At 40.9% G+C, this 21,955-nt stretch overlaps 1 protein-coding gene across 2 annotated transcripts; it reads left to right on the top strand.

Annotated features, from left to right (window-relative positions):
- The first annotated feature begins 1,605 nt into the window (after positions 1 to 1,605).
- Positions 1,606 to 10,367, top strand: USH1G (USH1 protein network component sans). 2 transcript variants are annotated; one of them, XM_031965764.1, is made up of 3 exons: positions 1,608 to 2,054; positions 7,393 to 8,613; positions 10,296 to 10,367. In XM_031965764.1, exons 1-3 carry the CDS (start codon positions 1,891 to 1,893, stop codon positions 10,297 to 10,299), a joined length of 1,389 nt encoding a protein of 462 aa, XP_031821624.1. In that variant the 5' UTR covers positions 1,608 to 1,890; the 3' UTR covers positions 10,300 to 10,367. The 2 variants fall into 2 exon arrangements, with proteins under 2 accessions (XP_003768529.1, XP_031821624.1); XM_003768481.2 differs by lacking the exon at positions 10,296 to 10,367 and having other exon boundaries at positions 1,606 to 2,054; positions 7,393 to 8,617.
- Positions 10,368 to 21,955: the final 11,588 nt, after the last annotated feature.

Here is a 21,955-nt window from a genome sequence, read left to right as displayed (position 1 = left end):
ACTCCTTTATCCTTTCTTAGCGATGTTGGAAAGGGAATTTGTTCTTAGATCCGTTGGATCTGGATGATAACTGAAGGTCCTTCCAATTCCCAGATTCTGGGATTTTAAGTTCTGGCTTCTTCAAGCCACTCCAAATGTGCCTAGAGGCAGCTAGATAGAGCAATGGATAGAGTCTGGAAGAACTGAATTCAAATTCAGTCTCAGACACTCCTTAGCTTTGTGACCCTTGGCAGGTCACTTAATCTATGTCTCTTTTTTTCAACTGTAAAATGGGGATAATGATAGGACTTATTTGATCCTCACTTCATTCTAAGTCAAATAAGAATATTTATAAAGCATTTAGCACACTGCCTGGCACATTGCAGACACTTAATAAATGCTCGACTCCTTTCTTAGACGGAATGAACGGGGACTCTGGAGTCAGATGACTTCAGGCTTCTTTCTTGTGTGGTTCTGATCACTTAACTTCCTTAGGAAACAGTTTCCTCAGTTATAAAATTGAGGAATTAGTCTAACGACCTATCAGGTCCCTTCTAGCTTTTGATTTATTAATGGGAAAGCTGGGATGGACTCCACTACATTTTAAATCAATCAAAACTATCTACTGAAACTTTAGAGAAAGGATTCTTGGTGGAGCATAGGGAAGAAAGACATGAAACTGATGAATTTTATCCTTCTGCAAGTACAGGAAATTTTTTTTTTGCATGTTACAGATCCTTTTGACAAGCAATATGGTGAAGACAAGGGTAAATCCCTTCTCAGAACAATGTTTTTTAAATGCATAAAATAAAGTGAAAAGTATTACAAAGGAATCATGTTTGTTGAAAGAATGATGTAATAAGCTTTTTCTATCCAGTTGTCAGATCTCTGGATATCTCTCCATGGGTCCCTGGGGGGGAGGGGGGAGTGGTCCAAGAACCCCACTGCGTGGATAAATGCAAATGATATGTAAATCGCATACAAATGAATAAATCATTCTGTTGAAGGATACAGACAGAAAATCCATCCATACCTGGAAGTTTCGAGACAAAAAAGCGGAGGAACAAGTTTTTGGGTTTTTTTTTTTTTGGCCCACTTCCCAGTCACTTAGAGTCCCGAAGCCTTCACTATCATCCGTACTTCGAGGCTTAGGCGAATAAATTAAAATCTGTGATTTATTTCACTTGCATCGGCAACTCCAGGCATGAGAACTCGTCCATGCAGGCTAGTTATAACTGTGAATGCTTTTAGAGAGTTAGTATCCTGAGGCGCATTTTGGGGTTCTGGGACTTCCCCAGGTTTACTCAATAAATCACAGACATAAAGCAGGGATTTGTATTTAGATCTTTCTGATGGCAAAGCCCAGAGTCCTAGCCACTGTATAATGACACATCCCAGAATAAATAACTAAGGAGGGTATATCTGGGCGCTTAAAGGATGTGCCATGCTATTAAAAGAAAAAAAAAAGGACTATTGAGAGTACTCCTAGTTGCTCTCTGCCCCTGTCGTGGGTGGTGAACCCTGAATGCCCTCTTTGGGAATACGGTAAAGTAAGCCCTGTCTGGATGAGACAAGAGCCCTACACGCTGATAGAGGGCACTTAGGACCCAGGGGGAACTCGGGGCCGGCTTTCAGTGCAGCCGGCGAGCGGAGATCCTCCCAGTTCCCCCCTTTTTCCCTCCCCCTCCCCCGCCTTTGGGGTGAGGGCATCTCAGATGTCCGAGTAACCACGGTTCTGGGCTCTAGGCAGCCTCTGTCTGTAGCAGCTGGGCCGGCGGGCCCGGTGCCCCCCGTGCCCCCTCCCAAACCCAATGCCTCTGCTTTAATAACAAGGGCCGACTCCCCTCTGAAGTCCTCCCCTTCGTCCTCCCCTCCCCCTTCCCCTTCCCTGTCCCGTCTAACTCTGGCATCATGAACGATCAGTACCACAGGGCCGCCCGGGATGGCTACTTGGACCTTCTCAAAGAAGCCACCAGGAAGGAACTTAATGCTCCAGATGAAGATGGCATGACCCCTACCCTCTGGGCCGCCTACCACGGTAACCTGGAGTCGCTGCGTCTCATTGTCAGCCGAGGGTGAGGTTCCCACTCCCCACCCTTCTTCCTTCCTGGCTCTTTTCTCCCCTGGTGGATCTCGGTGCTTCTTTTCCCTGGAAAACTTGAGGGAGGAGGGTGGCCTTCCCATAGCCTTTCCTTGCCCCTTCTTAGGGGGTCCATCTCCTAAGATCTGGTTTATATCCTATGCCCTGGTATTCCCCTCCCCCAAAGCCCTGTTCTTGTGACCATACTTGGGTATGGGGTTCATGTGTAATAAGGGGTGACACTTATGGGGTCAGTGTGTGTGCATGTGTGCAAACCGTCAGAGAGGAAGGTTTGGGGTTTCAGGTCCAGAGGTCAAGATAATGGCCTGAAAATTTAGGAGAAAGAGAGAGCTGCAGAAATAATAAGAAGAAAGGGATCCGGATTCTCCTTCCAAAACAAAAGCATCTTCTGAGGAAGAGGTGTTCTAGAGAAGGGTCAAAGATGATAGGATGGTGGAGGGTATGGTGTCCTTATCTCTTCTCCACCATAGGTAGAAGAGTTGGGAAAAGAGTGGTTTTACCACCACTTGCCTGTCCTCTGGCTTCACTTTCCCTGTCTCTCTGCCCATTTCCTGGAATTTATGGATGCTGTATTGTGCAGACTGAAAATGCCACAGCCGGCTTGCTCCACTGCTCCTGTTAATTGCATTTCCCTTCATTTACCTCTCATCAGAAAGCGTGAAATATGACTGCCCCAGCTTTTCTTCTCTCCACTGCTTTTGTTCATCTCCCTTGGCTTGCCCTACGCTGCCCTCCCTTAAGCATCTTGTCCTGTGTGTGTTTTGAAACCATGTGTGTAACTGTGTACAAGGTACACTTCTCCACTATTTCCCCTTAAAAATCTAGTACTTTGTAGTTTCCTTTGGGTCTGATGTGAGCATGGAACCCAGTGATCAAGACCTTAATAAAGGGTTTAAAAACTGCCTGGAAGAAAGAGGTAGTGGTTGAGAATTAAAGGACTGACACTAAAGAAGAGAAGGGGGAGGGAACAAGCATTTATTAAAAGCTTACTATGTGCCAGGTACTTTACAAATATTATCTTATTTGATCCTCATAAGGATCATGGGACAAACGTGCTATCCACCCCCCTTTTTTTTCCATTTAAGAAAACAGATAGCCAGAGGTTAATTGATTTGCTCAAAGTCACTTAGCTAGGAAATATCTGAGGCTAAATTTGAACTCCAGGCTCAGGATTCAATGCAATTCAATAAACATTCACCAAGCACTAAGTACAGTAGAGTACCTGGCCTAGAATTTGGAAGACTCATCTTTCTGAATTCATCTGACCCCAGATTCTTACAAGCTGTGTGACCTTGGGAATGCTAGTTTCCTCATTTGTAAAATGAGCTGGAGAAAGAAATGGTAAATCACTCTAGTATTTTTGCCAAGAAAACCCCAAAGAGCTGTATAAAACAACACCAAAGCACCTACTATTTACCAGGATCATCTAATTGATGGGGATACAAAAAAAAAAAAAAAAGGCAGAAGACAACTGTTCCTGTTCTCAAGAAGCTTCTAATCTAATGATTGCCCTCTCTCCACTAAGCCATTTAGCCACCTCCAAAGGGCAATGTTACAAGCATATATCAGGCATTGTCCTAAGCATTTTACAGATATCGCATTTGATCCTCACAATGGCTCTGGGAGGTAGGTGTTATTATAACCCCCATTTTACAGATGAGGAAATTGAAGAAGAGTTTGAGTCACTTGCCCAGAGTCATACAGCTAGTAAGTGTCTGAGGCAGAATTTGAACTCAGGTCTTCCTGACTTCAGCCCTAAAGCACTATCAAATGCTCCATCTAGCTACAGAGACTGACTCCGTGAACTTAAAAAGTATATGTTGTATATTTGTACCATGTTTAACATATATTGGATTACTTGCCACCTAGGGGAGGGAGTGGAAGGAAAGAGGGAGAATTGGAACACAAGGATTTGCAAGGGTCAGTGGTAAAAAATTATCCTTGCATATGTTTTGAAAATAAAAGGCTTCAATTAAAAAAAAAGAATGGGAAAATATATGTTGAATGTTAAATATGTTTTTAAAAATACATTTTAATATTGGTTTTCTTTACACTCCTATATAGTTTTAATGCATTTAAAGTGTTATTTTGAGAATGATGTTCTTAGAGTCATCATTCTCAGAGTCTATAAGTTTCACTAAAATACTATTGGAAGCTATGACATTAAAAAAAAAAAAAAAGATTGAGAACCTTGTCCTGGAAAAAGTAGAAAAGGATCTGAACAGTTAGCCAGTCAACAAGCATTTTTTAAAGGCTTACTTAGTGACAATCTTGCCAGTCAACAAGCATTTTTTAAAGGCTTACTTAGTGACAATCTATTTAAAAGGACTTTCAAAGCACTCACCAGGTGCTAGGCACTTTACCATCCAAGGAAGAGGTTTTACACATGGGATGATCACACTATATCCCCCCAAATTTAGGACCAAGTAAAATTATTTGAAAACTAATATTAAGAGCAGCCTTAAAAAGGTTGAGGGGAAGAAAATAAAAATCAGTCAGGGGGAATGTGAAGAGGGAAGAAGAGACATTCACTCTGTTGCCTTGGTGAGGGGCATGGGTGTTGGACTGCTTATATGTTTATAAGGCATCTTCCACTCCATTAAGCTGTCTCTCTGAATCACTGCTCAACATTAGGGGTCTGGTAGCAAGGGGCTTTCAAGTGATATAGGTTTCTAAGAAGACTGAAAATACATACATGCACACACATATCTATATATCTAAATATCTCTCTATATATACATATATATGTTCATAAAATCTAAACTCCCTAGGAAACTAAGGTTCTTATAGGTAAAGGGATTTACCCAAGATTATTCAGTTAGCAAATGGCAAAATTGGAACCTGATTTAGTCCAGTGGCCTTTCCATTATGTCACACTCTGCATGTGTAATAAGAAAAATATATAGTTTACCATTATACAAATGCATATATAATTCAATATAATGCCTTAAAGTTTACAAAGTTTAAATTTATTATTTCACTTGATTCCTATAGTAACCCAATAGGAACCTAATTTTTCCTATTTTGCAGATGAGGAAATTGAAGTATAAAAAGTCGAGTGACTTTTCCAGAGGCAGGTTTGGAGCAAAGGTGTCTGCTGGCTACTTTGCATGTGGGGTCCATATTTGGCATCTCTTCATCTGACCTGACTCTGCTTCCTCTTTTCCCTTTATCTTAATTTCTCATCCCACCAGCTCTATCCAGAGTGAGATAACTGCCTTAGAGTAGGTTAGACACATCCTTAGGAGACAGAATGCTCATCCAGGGGTTCTGACTCCTGTAGCTTTTCTTTTTTCCCTCCCTACTCCCCATATGAAAAAAAGCCAGAGGGTCTTTCATAGGCTGCTGGTTTTCATCTCATTTGCCTTCAATGGAAATCTTGCTCTGGTTCTGAGAAGGGATCATATGGAGAACCAGAGAGTTCCTGTGGCCTGAAAGGACTGTGTTGCCAGCTCCCATTTTAGAGGAGGCCTTTTGGTTTTTTGTTTTTTGGGTTTGTTTTTTTTAAACGTTGACAGTGGTCTCCTGTAAAATCAGTGGGGCCTCTCTATTTCTCTGCCATGAAACTGGACTTAGGATCCAATTAGGATGGGAACTAGGGGGTGGAGAAATGGAGGAGAAGCTAATGAGACAAGGGAGCAATTCTTTAGCCTGAACTGGGACCTCATTAACAGTAGAATTGGGGAGGCGGGGCATAGGATAGAATAAGACTGAAGGTTTTGAATCAGTCACAGACTGGGAGAGTATGGAAGCCGAGAGTGTTGGATTACTCCAGACAGACAGGGCTTGCCTCAGACAGTGACTTTGATGGTCTTTGAGGGATGTTGTCAGTAAGAAAAGCAACAGATTTCCAAAATATCCTATTCCAAGTGTTGGTTCATAACAAGTATTTGGGGATCTCTAAAAATGTGTCTCCCACCCAGAAGGAAGGAAGGACACCCCCTAAGTAAGTTTCTTGAAACAGGCTTTGAAGGACTAGATTGAGGAGTTCAATTTCCAGTCAATACTCTTCTCTTCCTTCCCTCACCCAGCCTGGCTGCCCCCACAGTCCCCTCCAGACCAAGGCCAAAGCCGGACACCTGCCTCTCACACATGGGCTTGCCAGGCCTGGCCCTGGTCCCTGCAAACAAAATGCACACGCTCATTTGCTAGAGCGCGGGCACACACACACACACACACACAAACAGGGTTCACATAGTTGCCCACATGCATATATACACCCATCTGTCTGAGACATTCACACACTCTAACACCCCAGGCCCACCACCTCTCTGGGCCAGCTCCTCGCTGGGCAGCATGAATAATTCACTCCTCTCTCTCAACTTATCAAATATTAATCCTCTGAGATTCCCAGCCCCTGTGTGTGTCACGGGGAAGGCGGGCCTGGGCTGTGCCTTCCCCAGAGCCCCACCTACCTACCTACCAGTGACTAGGATGGGGTTGGGGACTGGTGACACTTGGGGTCTCAGAGATTTTTAAAACTACATTTTATCAATAACAAACTCTGTCTGATAGTTCTCTGTCTAGTTTGGTGTTTCTGGCTTTTTATCTTTTTAATTCTGTGAAGGTTTGTTTATTTTTTTACAATAAGGGTTTTTCCCTGGGATTCATTAAGTTATTATTATTTTATATACATATATTATAAAATATATGTAAGTAAATAATAAAGCTAGGTGGCATAATGGTTAGAGTACTAGACTTTGAATAAAAAAGATCTGAGTTCAAATGTTATCTCAGAGACTTGCTAGTTGTGTAATTCTGGGTAAGTCACTTGCATTCTATCATGTTCCTTGCCTTTAAAATGGGGATAATTATAGCATTTAGCTTGCAGGGTTGTTGGAAAGCTCAAATTACATAATATTTACAAAGTGCTCTGAAAATTTTAAAGCACCAGTTAAATGCTAGTTCATGTTATTTTAATTTTTTTTCAAATGTATTTTAATATGTTTCTTCTGTTATCTTATGTACTTTATGCATTTGAAAATATTCTAAGAGGTCCATAAGCATTACCACAATGCCAAAGGGGTTTTTGTCACCCAAAAGGTTAAAAGTAAATCTTTTAGAGTAAATCTTAGTTTCAGATGAATCATGGGACCTGTGTGTTTGGGGATGGGATCTTTTAAGCCAGAAGACATTCCGACTCTAGGTTTCTCAGGCCCCTTTCTGGCGTGGTCCACTGCATGATTAACCAGGCTGAGTCTCCAGGACAACGCTTCCTCTCTTTGTTGTAAAGGGTAGTACCATCTGCCCCCTCCCCCCGTTCCCCTTCCCCAATTCCTCTGCAATCAACGGCTTCTCTTGTCTCATTCCAGAGGTGATCCGGACAAATGTGACATCTGGGGCAACACTCCTCTGCACCTGGCGGGCTCTAACGGGCACCTGCACTGCTTGTCCTTCCTGGTGTCCTTTGGGGCCAATATCTGGTGCCTGGACAATGACTACCACACGCCCCTGGACATGGCAGCCATGAAGGGACACATGGAGTGTGTGCGCTACCTGGACTCCATCGCTGCCAAGCAGAGCAGCCTGAACCCCAAGCTTGTGGGCAAGCTGAAAGAGAAAGCTTTCCGCGAAGCCGAAAGGCGCATCAAAGACTGCGCCAAATTGCAGCGCAAGCACCACGCGCGCATGGAGCGGCGTTACCGGAGAGAGCTGGCGGAGCGGGCGGACACCATGAGTTTCTCCAGCCTCTCTTCCAGCACCCTGAGCCGGCGCCTGCAGAATTTGTCCCTGGCCAGCCACCTCCCCTATTCCCAGGCCACCCTCCACGGGACCGGCCGAGGGAAGACCAAAATCCAGAGGAAGCTGGAGCGCCGTAAGCACGGCGAGGGAACTTTCAAGATCTCAGAGGACGGGAGGAAAAGCATCCGCTCTCTGTCCGGGCTGCAGCTGGGCAGTGACGTGATGTTTGTCCGACAGGGGACCTACGCCAACCCTAAGGAGTGGGGCCGCTCTCCGCTCCGGGACATGTTCCTTTCGGATGAGGACAGCCTCTCTCGCGCCACCCTGGAGCCCGGCTTCGGGGCCGAGTCCGCCCACTCGGAGGTCAGCACCGACTCGGGCCATGACTCTCTTTTCACCCGCCCCGGGCTGGGGACCATGGTGTTTCGGAGGAACTATGTAAGCAGCGGGCTTCAGGGGCTGGGGCGGGAAGACGGAGGGATGGACGGGGCAGGCACTCTGCGCGTCCGGATGAGACACTCTCCCAGCCTAGATGATGATAGCATTGGCAGTGCCAACAGCTTGCAGGAGCGCCTTGATGAACTACCGTGGGATGAGTTTGACCTGGGCTTGGATGAGGCTCTGGAGCCAGAGACCAGCCCTCTAGAGACTTTCCTTGCCTCCCTGCATATGGATGACTTTGTGGCCCTCTTGAGACAGGAGAAGATTGATCTGGATGCCCTAATGCTCTGCTCTGAACTAGACCTCCATAGCATCAGCATCCCCCTAGGTCCCAGAAAAAAAATCTTGGGGGCCATCAAACGGCGGCGCCAGGTGCTGGAGAGGCCCCCTGCCCTGGAGGACACAGAGTTGTAAGTCCAAGGAGGAGGAAGTGGGATAGTAATATGATTCAGGAAGAGCATAGGCATCTAGGACTTTGAGCTGGAAAGGCTTTACAGAGCCTCTGGTCCAACTCTCTCATTTTAAGAATGAGGAAATGGACGCAGAGAAGGGGAAATGATTTGGTCACACATCCAGGGATCCCTTGAAAAGGAATCCTGTATTTTCTTTTTTGCATCAGCACGAGGAACAGAAGGATTCAATAACTGAATTCTATATTCCTTGCCTTTGAGAGTTGATCTTCCTGTGTTTGGGGAGGACTGAGTTTAATTTTCAGTATCAGGTACTTGATTCCCAACTTTCAGGGACCAGGAGTATTTTGATCTTAAAGTTGCCCAAGTGAGACATCCTTATGCAGATGTAGCAAGGGAAAGGAGGGTTGGATTGAACCACTTCTCATGAAACTGAGAATTTTCTTAGACTATTTCCAGTGAGACATGTATTCTAGTCCCTGCCTAGAAATCCAAGATGGTCTACCAGACATTGAGGTCCTTTCTTGAACTAACCTCCCAAGCATTCCAACTCTGCTACAGAGAGCACAACTCCATTGTTCGAATGCCAGATGTACACTAGCCAAAAAGATTATTTTATGGACAACTCTCACAGGGCATGTTCTCATACAGTGGTCAGAAAAAGGGATACAAGGACTCTCAAGGACTCTCAAAAACTTTAGAATTGATTGCATGTCTTGAGGGACATTGGCATAGGACCGCCCAGCATGGTGTGCCCTCATCAGAGAAGGTGCAATGCTCTATGAGCAAAGAAGAATTGAGTTAGTTCAGAAGAAATTTGAGATATACAAAGTTAGAGAGTCTACCCCAAATATTCATAAGGACTACCTGTGTCTGACCTGTGGCAGAGCTTTCCAACTCAAATTGGTCCAATCAGCCACAGTCAGACACACTGTAGCTTGACTCTAACATATTAATGTCATTTTGGTCCTTTTTGAGAATGAAGGACAACAACCTAACCAGAAGTTCAGGAGGGTCTAAAGATGTCTGGTAGCTGAGCCAGGAAAAGCAGCCCCTTCTGTGGGAACAAGAAGAGATGGTTTCTGGTCCCCTTTTGAAAGTAGTCTCTTTGTTGGGACACAGAAAACACCAGCTTTCATTTTAACTTACAATGAGGCACCAAAGCACATGTTTCATGGGAAATGATCAAAATAGCAAATACCCAGTTTTAAGGGAAGTGTTCTAATCAATTCTCTACTTACTACATATAACTTTAATGTCCCAGGTACCAGAATACATCCTTCCATAACTCTACTTAGCCTAGGGTTGTGGCCACATCATCCATATCTATGATATGGCCCCACAGCTGGGGCTGATTCCCGAAGGGGAACATACCAATCTCTACCAGTTCTGTGTTTTAGATGCTTTCCTGGGAGCATCAAAAGTATCTAAGAATATTTGTGGGAAGTAACCAGATTTTGAGGCTGGGTATTGGGCGGGGCATTTAAATTTTATTTCCTTCAGCTTTTTCCAAGGAACTCTTCAGGAAAAGGAGACTGCCAAATTATTGGGAGTAGGGTGGATGGAGGTGTGGTGTTAGGAATGGGCTAGTCACCTCAATGAATCTTTAATATTAATTGATATTAATCATCATGAAGGACTTCCCTAAGTCAAGCACCTTCTATTCTCCCCTCTCTCCACAGATAATGGAGGGGCTTTTGCCCCAAACCAACGAATTGCAAATTGCCACAGATCTCGGTGGGACTACGGAGGCCTCACCAGCCACAACCCAATGGCCCTTGTTTCCTTCCTGTTCTGCAGCTCCAGAAGCCTAGGTCCTGCTGAGAGGCTGGACTGCTTGCTTTATATGTTCTTTCAGGATTGTTCTAGGTCTGGGAATAGAGGATGTTCCTTTCCCTCCCTCTCTATCTCATCTTACTGTTCCCCATCTTGCTGTAACCCTGATAGGGAGGCAGAAGGGGATGCAAGACTCACCATCCTATGTTTTTGGTGTCTGTGATCCTAGGGGACCTGAGTATTTGGGTAGGAGAACACAGCTTCCTTTTGTTGGGACACAGGCAAAACCAGATCTCCCTTAACTTTCTAGTGAGGAGTCAGAGCATATAGGAAGTGACCCAGATAGAAAATGTCCTGATCCAAACCATTCCATACATACTCCCATTATGAATAGTTTTAAAGTTGTAGCCATGTTAAATAAGAGGTTGCTTGCCCCACCCCTGAAGTTGGCAAAAGACCCTTCAAAGAGTATTTATATGCATTAAACCCCAGCTACAGAGTAAGGGGAAGCCATATTTCCAGGGTTCTGAAGTGCTCCAATCAGCAAAGGGAAAGGGTGCCCCACGATGCCTCCTAGAAGAGGGTCTTCAGATTGAGTCTCTCTCTCCAGAGAACCACTACCCAGAGGGGAGACAGCCATTCATGAAACAGACTCCTCAGCCAAAATACATTTCTGCTTTGCAATGCTGACCACTGAGAGCATGTACAGTGCTTTTTTCTTAGCACTTGTCTTCAGCCCCTCACCCATGTCGCTTTGCTAGCTGGGGAAATAAGGAGTGCCAGACTAGGAATGTGGGTTCACTTTTCAGCTCAGCCATGTGCTTCAGGTCCCCTCCCCCCAAAAACTTCCATTCCCCTTCCTTCCTTCCAACTACACAGACAGGAGAATAACAGCCCTTGGCCATCCTGCAGAGAAATTTCAGAGAGCCAAGGTGACACTAGGTACTAGAGAAACAGGCTTCTAAGCTATCAGACTGGATACAAGCGCCCTCTGAAGTAGAGATTGGCACAAGCCAAGAGCTTCAGAGACAGCCCCTCAAAACAGTCATAATGAGACAGATGCTGAGTCCTGCTCTCAGAGGAGAGCTTCTGACTTAGTGCCGGTACAGACAGGTGCTAACATAATCGGCTCTCAGTTATCTACTCTGTGGGAGCAGGGGTATGCAAAATATTTGACAAACTCCAAAGCTTTGGTGAGGGATTTTTTCTTTTTTTTGGTATTCTTTTTTTTTGGGGGTGGGGGCGGGTGAGTGGGAAATCATCCTCCTTTGGAAGGAAAAGGTGAGCAGTAATGTAATTAGACTTTGCTACCCTGAGTGCTCGGTGTTACAGCACACCTGATTTGCTGTTCCTGAGCATCTGCAGGGCATGAGGTGGTGGGTGGGGAGCATATCTGGGAGTATCATGGGTGGGAGCAGGATTAGGAATCCCCCATGGATATTCTACAAAGTAGATAAGTGAGAGTTGATTAACTTTTTACAGAAGATGCTGATGGTGGTGATGATATTCAGAAAGACAGCAAGATAGACACGACATAGACGTGGGATACACGCTCAGACAGCCCTCCCATCTGCCTTCTTCCATCCTCTGCCCTTCAGCTTGAGAAGCCCTCTAGCTTCTTCTGTCACAACTCCTCATCCTTCAGCTTCTAATCTAGCCATGACCTGGGAAGAAGCCCATGGGTAGGGGGAGTCTTACCACCCTACAGGGATGAGGGCCTTCTATAATGGTATCTATTTCCTAATTCCCTTCAGGGTCAGGGTTTCCAACACTTTCTCATATGCCATCCCAAGTCTGATCCTGATCATTTTTTGGCAGTTCCTCAAACCTGGGGCAACTTCTAAGTGCCGATATTTCCCCATTCAGCTCCAGGTTATCTTCTACCTCCTTATACCATTCCTGGACCCCACCCCCTCTTTTCCTTAACCTACCCCATGACTGCACATACCCCTTCCCCAATTCTGTATAAATTGGGTGGGGGAGAGGGCCAGGGGTTCTTTCTGCTGTAGATTTGTTACTCATTCTGAATATAATTATTTTGTACAGAACTCTATGTCATGGTGTGGTGTTGTGGTGTTGGATCTTTGGGTATTGGGTTAAGTAGGGTGGGCAGGGTGGGGAGAATTACTAGGTCCCATCTGCAGTAAGGATTAGGACATTTGGAGGAGGGGGTAGGGAAAGGTTTAGTGTGGCCAGGAACTGAAGTTCTTGTGTTTGGGCACTCTCTTTCCTCCTTACCTTCACATTTGTACAGATCCTTCATTCCTCCTTTCTATTCAAGATAGGTCCTGCTTCTTAGGAGCAAGAGTAGGAGAGATAATTCAAGGGGAGAACAGAATGGATGGAAAAAGAAATGGGACCAAGTAGATGGGTGGTCCAGGCTCATTCCATTCCTAGAACTGAGACTCTTCGTTCCATGTGCAAAGCCTAAGGGACAGGTGTCAGTCTTTCTGAAGTAGATTGTGCTCAGTCCCATATCTCCAGATGCAGCTCTAAGAGGGGTCAATCTTTTCTCTAGAAGTAAGACCATCTGGACTAACAGGTGGTGTGAAGAATACTGGTTCTGGGATCAGAGATTCTGCATTCAGATTTCATCTCTGATGATCTTGGGCAAATCACAATCTCTCTGGGGCTCTGTTTCCTCATCTGTAAATGAGGGGTTGGACAACTTGGCTTCTCAGACTCCTTCCAGCTCTAAATCTGTAATTCTTTGACCTCATGAAATCCCTTTCCTTTTGATCTGTCTACTTCCCTTTTATAGGCCTCAGTTTCCCTCTCTGTTAAAGTGCCCTCCACCTCTAAAGAACTATTGTTTGTGACAATCTAGTCTAATCCACTCCACCACTACTAAGGATTCTGCTATAGTACTCCATTTCTCCTAATTCTCCTGATCCCAGAGCTATAGTCCCCAGGACTGTGTCCTTTAGAAGTTGTCCTTGAATTAAGGGTACAAAACTGCTGCCTGGCTAATAGGCTCCCAGGAATCAGGTTTAGTCCAGGAAGAGTATCTGAGAATCATTGTAGCTGTTCCCTAAACAGCCAAATAGAGAGACAATGTAGAGCAGTGGTTACAGCATCTAGATTTGAATACCCTGTTTTGCTCCTTATTACCTGTGTGAACTAGACATCATTTAACCTCTATGAGGTTCAGTTTTCTCATCTGTAAGGAGAGGTGATTGGACTCAATGATCTCCAAGGTTCTTTTCAGTTTTTAAGTGATGATTGGAAGTGCTACTTAATTGTGACATTCTAGTTAAATCCACTCTACCCTCACTGTGGAACTTCCTGTTGCCAGAGACATATTCCCCAGAGAGTATAATATGACTTCTTCTTCTAGAAGTTGTCCCTAAGTTAAGGGTCCAAATCTTTGCTGCCCTATAAATAGGCTCCCAGGGATCAAGTATGATACAGCAAAGAGATCTGAGAATCATTATAGGCTTTTCCCTAAAGGTACCAGCCAATTTCGAGGGGAGGGAGAAGAACACATTATATAAATGCTGTCTTTACATGGATTATTTACTGAGTATTTGGGAAGCATGAATGAATTTTGGAATATTTGAATTGGAAGAAACTTTAGATGTCATTTAGTCAAACATTTCTTTATGTGAAAACTAAGAGAAGAAATGATTTGATGAGTCCAGATGACAAATCTAATTGGGCTAGAAGCTAGAAGTTTGGACCATGATTCAAATTTCTTGATTCCTAACTTATTATTCTGGGCATTACATCAGCAGTACCTCCTTTGTTCATGCATTTTTCACTACTGTAATGGCTTTGTCTGAAGCTCTAACTTCTGCCCAAAGGCAGGTTGGATAAAATCCTATTGAGGAATACCGTTCCCTATGTCCTCCTGGAAGAACAGATTCTATTTTACCCTTCCTGGGTAAGCGTTCACTGCAATTATTTGAATCTGACCAGCAGAGGGAGGCAGAGAATCACAAATGGCATCATGTTCAACTAAACATCTGGAAGTGGGGAATAGTGGTAGCATGTGTAGGGGTGATTATTCTAAAGTACAGTAATTTCGGGGAAACTATTCAAAAGTGTGGGACTCTCCAGGATTTTTCCTTTCGAAGCCTGAGAGATCATGGATTTTCTTTTAGAAAGGATGAGTGACTTTCAGTTGGAACCATACCAAGTTATGTATAGAGGTAAAAACAGTAGGAGTCCCTTGTGGGACTTTAGAATATGTGCAGAGGAGCTCCTAATTCAGATGAGCCAGAAGTCCTAATGCATGAACTGTTGCAAAATTGATCCCAAAGGTATTGTTGAGTGGGATGAAACTTATGACTATAATAAATGTTTAGAGAATGAGTGAGTGAATGAATGGCTCTGGATGGGTATACCTTCTTCCAAAGTAATAGTGAAAATAAAAGGGTAGATAGGTAAAAGGTAGATATGGTGATGAAGCATTGTATATTAAGAATATATACAATGCAAGGAAATCATTAGATGGAATGGAATGGAAGCATAGTAGAAATGACTTAAGTGAAGAGCAATGAAGAAACAGAAAAACTTTCACTGCATAATGATGCTGGCACCACAGCTCTCATATATCAATATTTATAAGAGGAAAAAATAGAAATTAGGGACTTTAGAACATAGTATACAAGGGCAGTCATGTTGAAATAGGAAAGAATAGGGAGCCCAAGCCTGATGTTTCAGAAACTTTATCCTCATGAGGGACACAGAAAAAATGAAGAAGGAAAAAATCTAGAGAAAAAAAAAAAAACAAAAAACCCAGGAATAAGAAAATAGAAATCAGAAATAGACTAGAATGGAAGAGAAATTCTGCAAAGATAAAGGGCAGAGAAAAGATCAAGTTACTTAAAATAAGAAGTGTAGAGAAGGAAAAAAAATTGAGCTACCACAATTAACTCAGCAGAGAAGTATCAAAAGGGGTGGAGAAATAAAAAAGGAACAGGAAAAAGTCAACGGAGGCAATTTTTCCATTGACAAATACTATAAACCAGAGGAGAGAGTGAAGAAGAAGCACTGAACACTTGGAGCTAAGAAAAAGGTCTTGTTGAAAGGGAAGAAATTGAATTTTCTGTGAAGGGTGTACTTATCTGACCTCTATGGAATGATGTTATAGATTGTCAGGTACTTTCATGTGAAAGCAAGGGTCAGAAGAAGAGGAAATGAGTAAGGAGTGGTTTTGTGGGGGGCAGTGCTAAGTCAGCTGTTTGTTGACATGATAATAACAAGAGGGACATCTTATATCTTTCTGGGATATGTATCAAAGATAATTTTCAATGACTTGTCCAATGGAATGATTATCCATTTCCAGTAGCTTTGTGTAGGCACAAATGACACTGCCAGATACTAAAAGGAATCTAGAAAGCACTGCTAAAGCTTATCTAATGAACTGGGGATCTGAGGCACACAAGTGGGATTTTTATTATTTCTGTAAATTGAAGGCAAGACTTCAGAAAAGAAAGATTTAGGAAATGAAGATCTGCTTAAGAAGATGATGGCTGAGACTGAGCTATATGCTGCATTATAGTTTGAAATATAGAAATAACAGGTTTTTGACAAGTGATGGAACAGACATAACAATGTTTATTTAGGATATATTTGCAAGGAGTCATGATTATTTAATCAAAAGCAGGGATTGCTTTGAGCAGATGGAAGAAGAGGAGAAAACCACCTATTTTATCTATCAAACCAGTAGACAGAGTTTAGTTACAATGTAGGAGAAAGTCTACCAATAAAGTGCCTTATGCTTCCAAAGAGGTCAAAGACAGAGGGAGAAGTCCCATATATTTAAAATAAATATTTGTAGAAGCACTTTTTGTAGTAACAAAGAACTCAAAGAAAGTTGATGTCAGTCAGTCAGGGAATGGTTGAACAAATTGTGGTATGTTAATATAATAAAATATATGTTTTTAAAGGATATCTAGACTTTCTAGAAATCTTTACCGTTCAACAAAAACTTCTGGAAAAAAGTGCAAACCAGACTAGGTTTAGAACACCACTTTATATACAGACAATGTGTAATTGTATAATGACAATGTATAATTGTTTCACAGTTATTAAAAATTCTAGTTATCAGAGTTTTCCAGTTATCATCCTCAAAGTTTGCACAAGTCATATGTGAATGAGCTTCTTAGAAAGAAGACACTAGAGACACGTATATCCAAAAGGGTATATGCCATGGATATAAAAAGTCACATTGTAAACAAATTGGAGAAGCAATAAAAGAAATACCTTCCACAACTATGTTAAGGGAAGAATTCATAACCAAAAAAAAATTGATGCCAGGGGATAAAATTGTCATTTTTTGTTCCAGAAAATTAAATTTTTTTTACAAACAAAATCAATGCAACTAAAATCGAAAGGGAAACAAATCAATTGGAAAAAAATGCCTTTGCATTAAGTTTCTCAGATAAAAATTTTATATCTATGATATATTTTGACCTAATTCAAATATATGAGAATAAGCATTATTCACCAATAAATAGGTAAAGGATATGAACCAGTAGTTCTCAAAAGAAGAAATGTAAGCCAAAAGGTCATTGGATGTGCCAACTAAGAGATCAATGATAACTTTGGAGAAAGTAGTTTTGTTGAAATAATGAAGTCAGAAGTCAGGTTGTTAGGGCTTAAGAAGAGAGTAAGAGGAGAAAAAAATGTGACTGAAGTAAAATGGAGGAGAAAGTCATGGGCTATGAGCAGGTTGAGGAACTGTGTATTTAGGGTGTTTGAGGAAGAGCCTCTCTCTCTCTCTCTCTCTCTCTCTCTCTCTCTCTCTCTCTCTATATATATATATATATATATATATATATATATAAACCTCCAAGAATGAGGCTAGGAATTAGAAAGGAGAGAAAAATTGTGATCCAGGTATCAAACTCATTGAGAAAATAATAATAAAAAAAAAAGATCTGGAGGTCTATAAACAATAGTTACTAGGATTTTGGTTGGGTGAATTGCATGAACTTTAAGGGAGAAAAGGTAACTGAGTCATGAAGATAGGGACAGGGATTGGAAGTGACAATGAGAATCAAAAGTATTTCTTCTCCCTCCCCTCAAGCAGTGGACCAAAGGGAATGAATGAAGGTATTGCCAATACTTGTACACTATGACTATCTCTACAGATTTTGCCAAAGCTTATAAGAAGCCAGAAATAAGAGAGGTATGTGACCATCACAGGAGCAATGACTGCAAAATCTGGGTGGGATCCTGAGGCATTTGACTTTAGTATATGCCTACCATGGAAGGATCAATTGAGAAAGAAGCTTGAGAACAAGCATGGTATTTTTTAGAATGGGATGCATGTGTGGAAGTGGGGCAGTGGGAGAGAATGCAAATTGTACTTGAAGAGTAACTCAGAATCCAACTCACCAGTTCACTACAATTTGAGGAAAGATCTAGGAAGATTATTCTTTCTATGATAGAAGACCTCAGGAAAATGTTTCAAAGAAATATTAGTCAATGGCATTTTTTACAGAATTCTGCAAGTCTTATGTAGGGACCAAGAGACCAAGAGGTAGAGAAGGGAAGGTGTTTTGTTTTTGAGATAAATGCTCTATAATTTCTGTTCTTACTATATCTTATCAGGAAATAGCCTTTGTAAAGTAGTATTAATTGATTAAATAATATTGGGGCACTAACCAATCAATGACAGGGGATATAACTATAACTAGAGATTCATGTTGGAAAGAATACAGTAATATGGGGATTTGTTCTGGTAGGATTCAAAAGATACTCTCAACACTTCAAGGGTAGTCCTAGAACCTGAGGAAATGGAGCTTGCTTTGAAGACATGACTCAATGGTGCAAGTGGGAGTTGAAATAAGGCGAGTCTTACATTACTACAAAAGAAACCACTTTTGAGGAAAGAGGGTTTTCCAGTTTATTAAGCAAATAGCCTTTGATAAATTATTAAGATCTCTGGGTTTAATTGATAGTTATGTCAAATTTTATAATTAATTGATTAATTATTCTCCTGGGTTATCTTAGAGCTCAGAAAAATAAAATTAAATATGGGAATGAATCTAGATTGAGAGGTGACATAAATGAGATTGATCAATTTGTGTAATCATGTTACATTTTGAGAACAGACCCCATAATGTTGATATATGATTTTTGACGTTTTTCACTTTTTCCATAAGTATTTTCTCACATAATCATATATGTAAAGTGCCTGTTAATGTTGTTAATTATTAAAGACAGGAACTTGCCTGTTTTAATGTTTTATGATAAAATATTATTTTCACATAACTATTACTTCATTGTTTATTGCTGTTATATTGTATATGTAGTTTAGTATTATTGTTTTTTGTTTTAATAAATCTAATTAAGTAATTAATCATTTGCTAAACATATGACAGATACTTATATTTTATAAGTTATTAATAAATTTAATTGTTTAATGTATTATTATTAAAAATATAATATTGACTTTTTGGAAATTTTAATATACTGCATTTTAGGTTTCATATGTTTGTCAGATTATCTATACATTTACATTAGTATAGAATAGTATACATGCATATATATATACACACACAGAATTCTGCATTTTGAATTTCATGTTTGTCAGAGACAATATATATTTATATATATATGTTTCAGATGTGCATTTATATGTAAGTATATACACACAGTGTGCATGTGAATACATGTAGACATGCATACACATATATACAAACATGCATATAAATACACACATTTAAAAATATATGCACATTGTTGCTTAAAGAGATATTCAATTGACAAAGTTACCCCTTATAACTAAAACACTCCTTAGGAAGTCTTTATGTATTTTATGGTATTCAGAAACACAAAATTCTAGTCAAGATTAAGTAAGGGTTCAGAATCTGGCTAACAATTTCTGATTTATCATATTGAATAATAGTAATTTAACATGTCAGGATACCCTAAAGAAGCTTCCTCCCCTAACTAATTCATCCTTCTAAGGATTTTTCTTTCTACCTCGACAAAGATGAATTGAAGAGATTTTTTTCTATTAAATACATTTATCAAAGACTTGTTTCTCTTATTCTCATCATTATCCTAATCACTTAGGGCAAGAGGTCTTATGAGGCTGATGAAATCTCTCTTCTAGATAGTAGTTAGGTTTTTAAAAATAATAATTGAAGAATATTTCAGTGGAAGACTTTTTTTTTTTTTGAAATTTATGGCCAAAGAAATGTGGGTAAGAATTTCTCATTCAGATTAGAACAAAGACTTCAAATTAAAGTTATTTTGTAATACATAGCCCAAAGGGAGAAGGGATTACAGGGATCTCATTGTGCTTTCACACAATAAGCTTTATGTATATATGTATAGGTTTATGTATGTTTGTATGTATATATATATATATATATGCATACACACATATGTAGCACAAAACAATCTATATACCCATGTCATATAAGTATCATACAATATAATTATGGTGGTCATGTGTGTATGTGTAATATATGTGTATACATATAAATATATAAAATAAAAAGATTAACTATTGAAGAAAGTCAAATAACAGGTTGAAAGATGTCCTACAAGCAAGATGATTGACCTGTATACCCCTGTCACATGCTCCAATAAGGAGCTATCCCCCGAAACCCTAAACTTCTAAAATATAGATAACTTTAAAATGCTGAAATGGTTATTCTTTTCCTGAGGCCAAACCAATTCAATGGATTTCTGCCTTTGACCTCATGCTTTCATCCTTCCTCTTGCTTTGTAAACCTCAGTAATCTCTAAGTATAAACCAATAAATTGAGACTTTTCCTTCTTAACCCCCAGAATTATTGATTCACTTGGTTGTTAGCAGTCTGGTCACAATTGATCTTTTAGGACATTATGCCCTTACTTTGCTATTGCCAGAAGATCTTACCCCATTCTAGCACCCACCTCCTATTTCTATTTTTACTCATACAAGAGTGAATCTTCTCATGTTTATTCAGCAGAATAAAAATGTCCACTTTCTGCAGAATACCCAAATCAGATGGGACTTCCACTGAACGTCTTCTTCTAGGATAGCAGAGCCCCTGGGTTTTCCAAGGCTCCATATGCTCAAAGAGGCTGCATTCTGTTGCATTTTGAGAAGTGCTACATCAAATCCCCAAAGAATTTGAGTACAGGACTTGTGTCAATCATTTGAGGATCAATCTGATAGTAATATTCAAGTAAATTCATCACTGTTGGGCTGGACAGTATATGATGAGTTTTGTTTTTAATCAGGACAACTCACAAAGGTAATTAGAGCAAAGCTTCTTAAACTGTGGGTTGTAACCTCCTGTGACATCATTGCCTAACTGAATGTGGGGGAACATGAAATTATGATTTATTATCAGCAAATATTTGACTTGTATATACATTTTGAATACCTATATGTACAGGGTTGGGTAAAAATTTCTCAGACAAAAAGGGGTCATGAGTAGAAAAAGTGATTTAAAGGAATTGTTATATATATGGCTGGAGTAAGTATCCACATGCTTAAATCTTCAATTCTTAAGTGTGCACCAAGGGGAAAGTAGAATGTGGCTATATCAGGAATAGAATTGTAGGATGTGGAAAGTGTGTTTAGTATGAACTACTCAGCCTACCTTGAGTGGAACCTGATCTTCCTAAGCTGTTTTCTAGACAAAGTTCCCAAAGTTTTGCTTGGCCCTCATGACTTTGATAGCAGAGGGGAGCATGGTATCTGAGGTCAAAGGACCTGAATTTGAACTTCCTATTTATGTGAGAACTCTAAAGGTCTCAGTTTCCTTATCTGCAAAATGGGGGGTTAGACAACATAACCTTCTAAATAGAATCCATGATGTTATGCTTCCTCTGGGCTGTTATGTCGCCCTCTTTCATGGAGATGAGCCTGACCTGAAGAAATGAATTTGCTTAGATGATAAGTTGGTACATCTGACCATTCTCCAACTCTGCCTTACTTAAATCCAAATCATGTGCAAGTCAAAGCATCTTTGAAAATGAAGGTTGAACAACTCTATCCCCTCCTGTGGAATCTCCCCTCTGACATGCTTCATCCCCTAGGATGTATAGAGCAGATTATAGACACTGATTTTCTAGCACCCATGACTTCTGGCTAATTTACCCTCCAGGCTTGGCTTCAGTAGCAAGAGGGAGGAATGCCTACAGAAATAAGATTATTATTATTAATTATAATAATAACAAATAGTTAACATTTATATACATCTTTAAAGGTTTGCAAAACACTGCAAAAAATTGTTTCATTTTATCCTTACAACAACTGTGAGAGGTAGATATTATTATTCACAGATGAGGAAACTGAGGCAGATAAGAACTAAGTGATTTGGGGGCAGCCAGGTGACACAGTGGATAGAGCACTAGCCGGTTGTTAGGAGGAGCTGAGTTCACATTCTCATACACTTACTATCTATGTGATAGCTATTGAGAAGTGAGTCAATTAGGATTAAGGGACTTGCCCAGGGATAGAGGCAGAATTTGAACTCAGCTCCTCTTGATTCAAAGTCTAGTGCTCTCTCTGATATCCCACCTAGATGCTCCAATTAGCTTATCTTAGACCTTCTATGAACTTTAAACTAAGGGAGTCTAGCTTGTAGCCCATAGTACAATAAAC

Source organism: Sarcophilus harrisii, chromosome 4 (assembly GCF_902635505.1).
Source record: "Sarcophilus harrisii chromosome 4, mSarHar1.11, whole genome shotgun sequence".
NCBI lineage: Eukaryota > Metazoa > Chordata > Mammalia > Dasyuromorphia > Dasyuridae > Sarcophilus > Sarcophilus harrisii.
The sequence above is the reverse complement of the archived record's forward strand: the minus strand, read 5'-3'. Positions and strand labels throughout refer to the sequence as shown.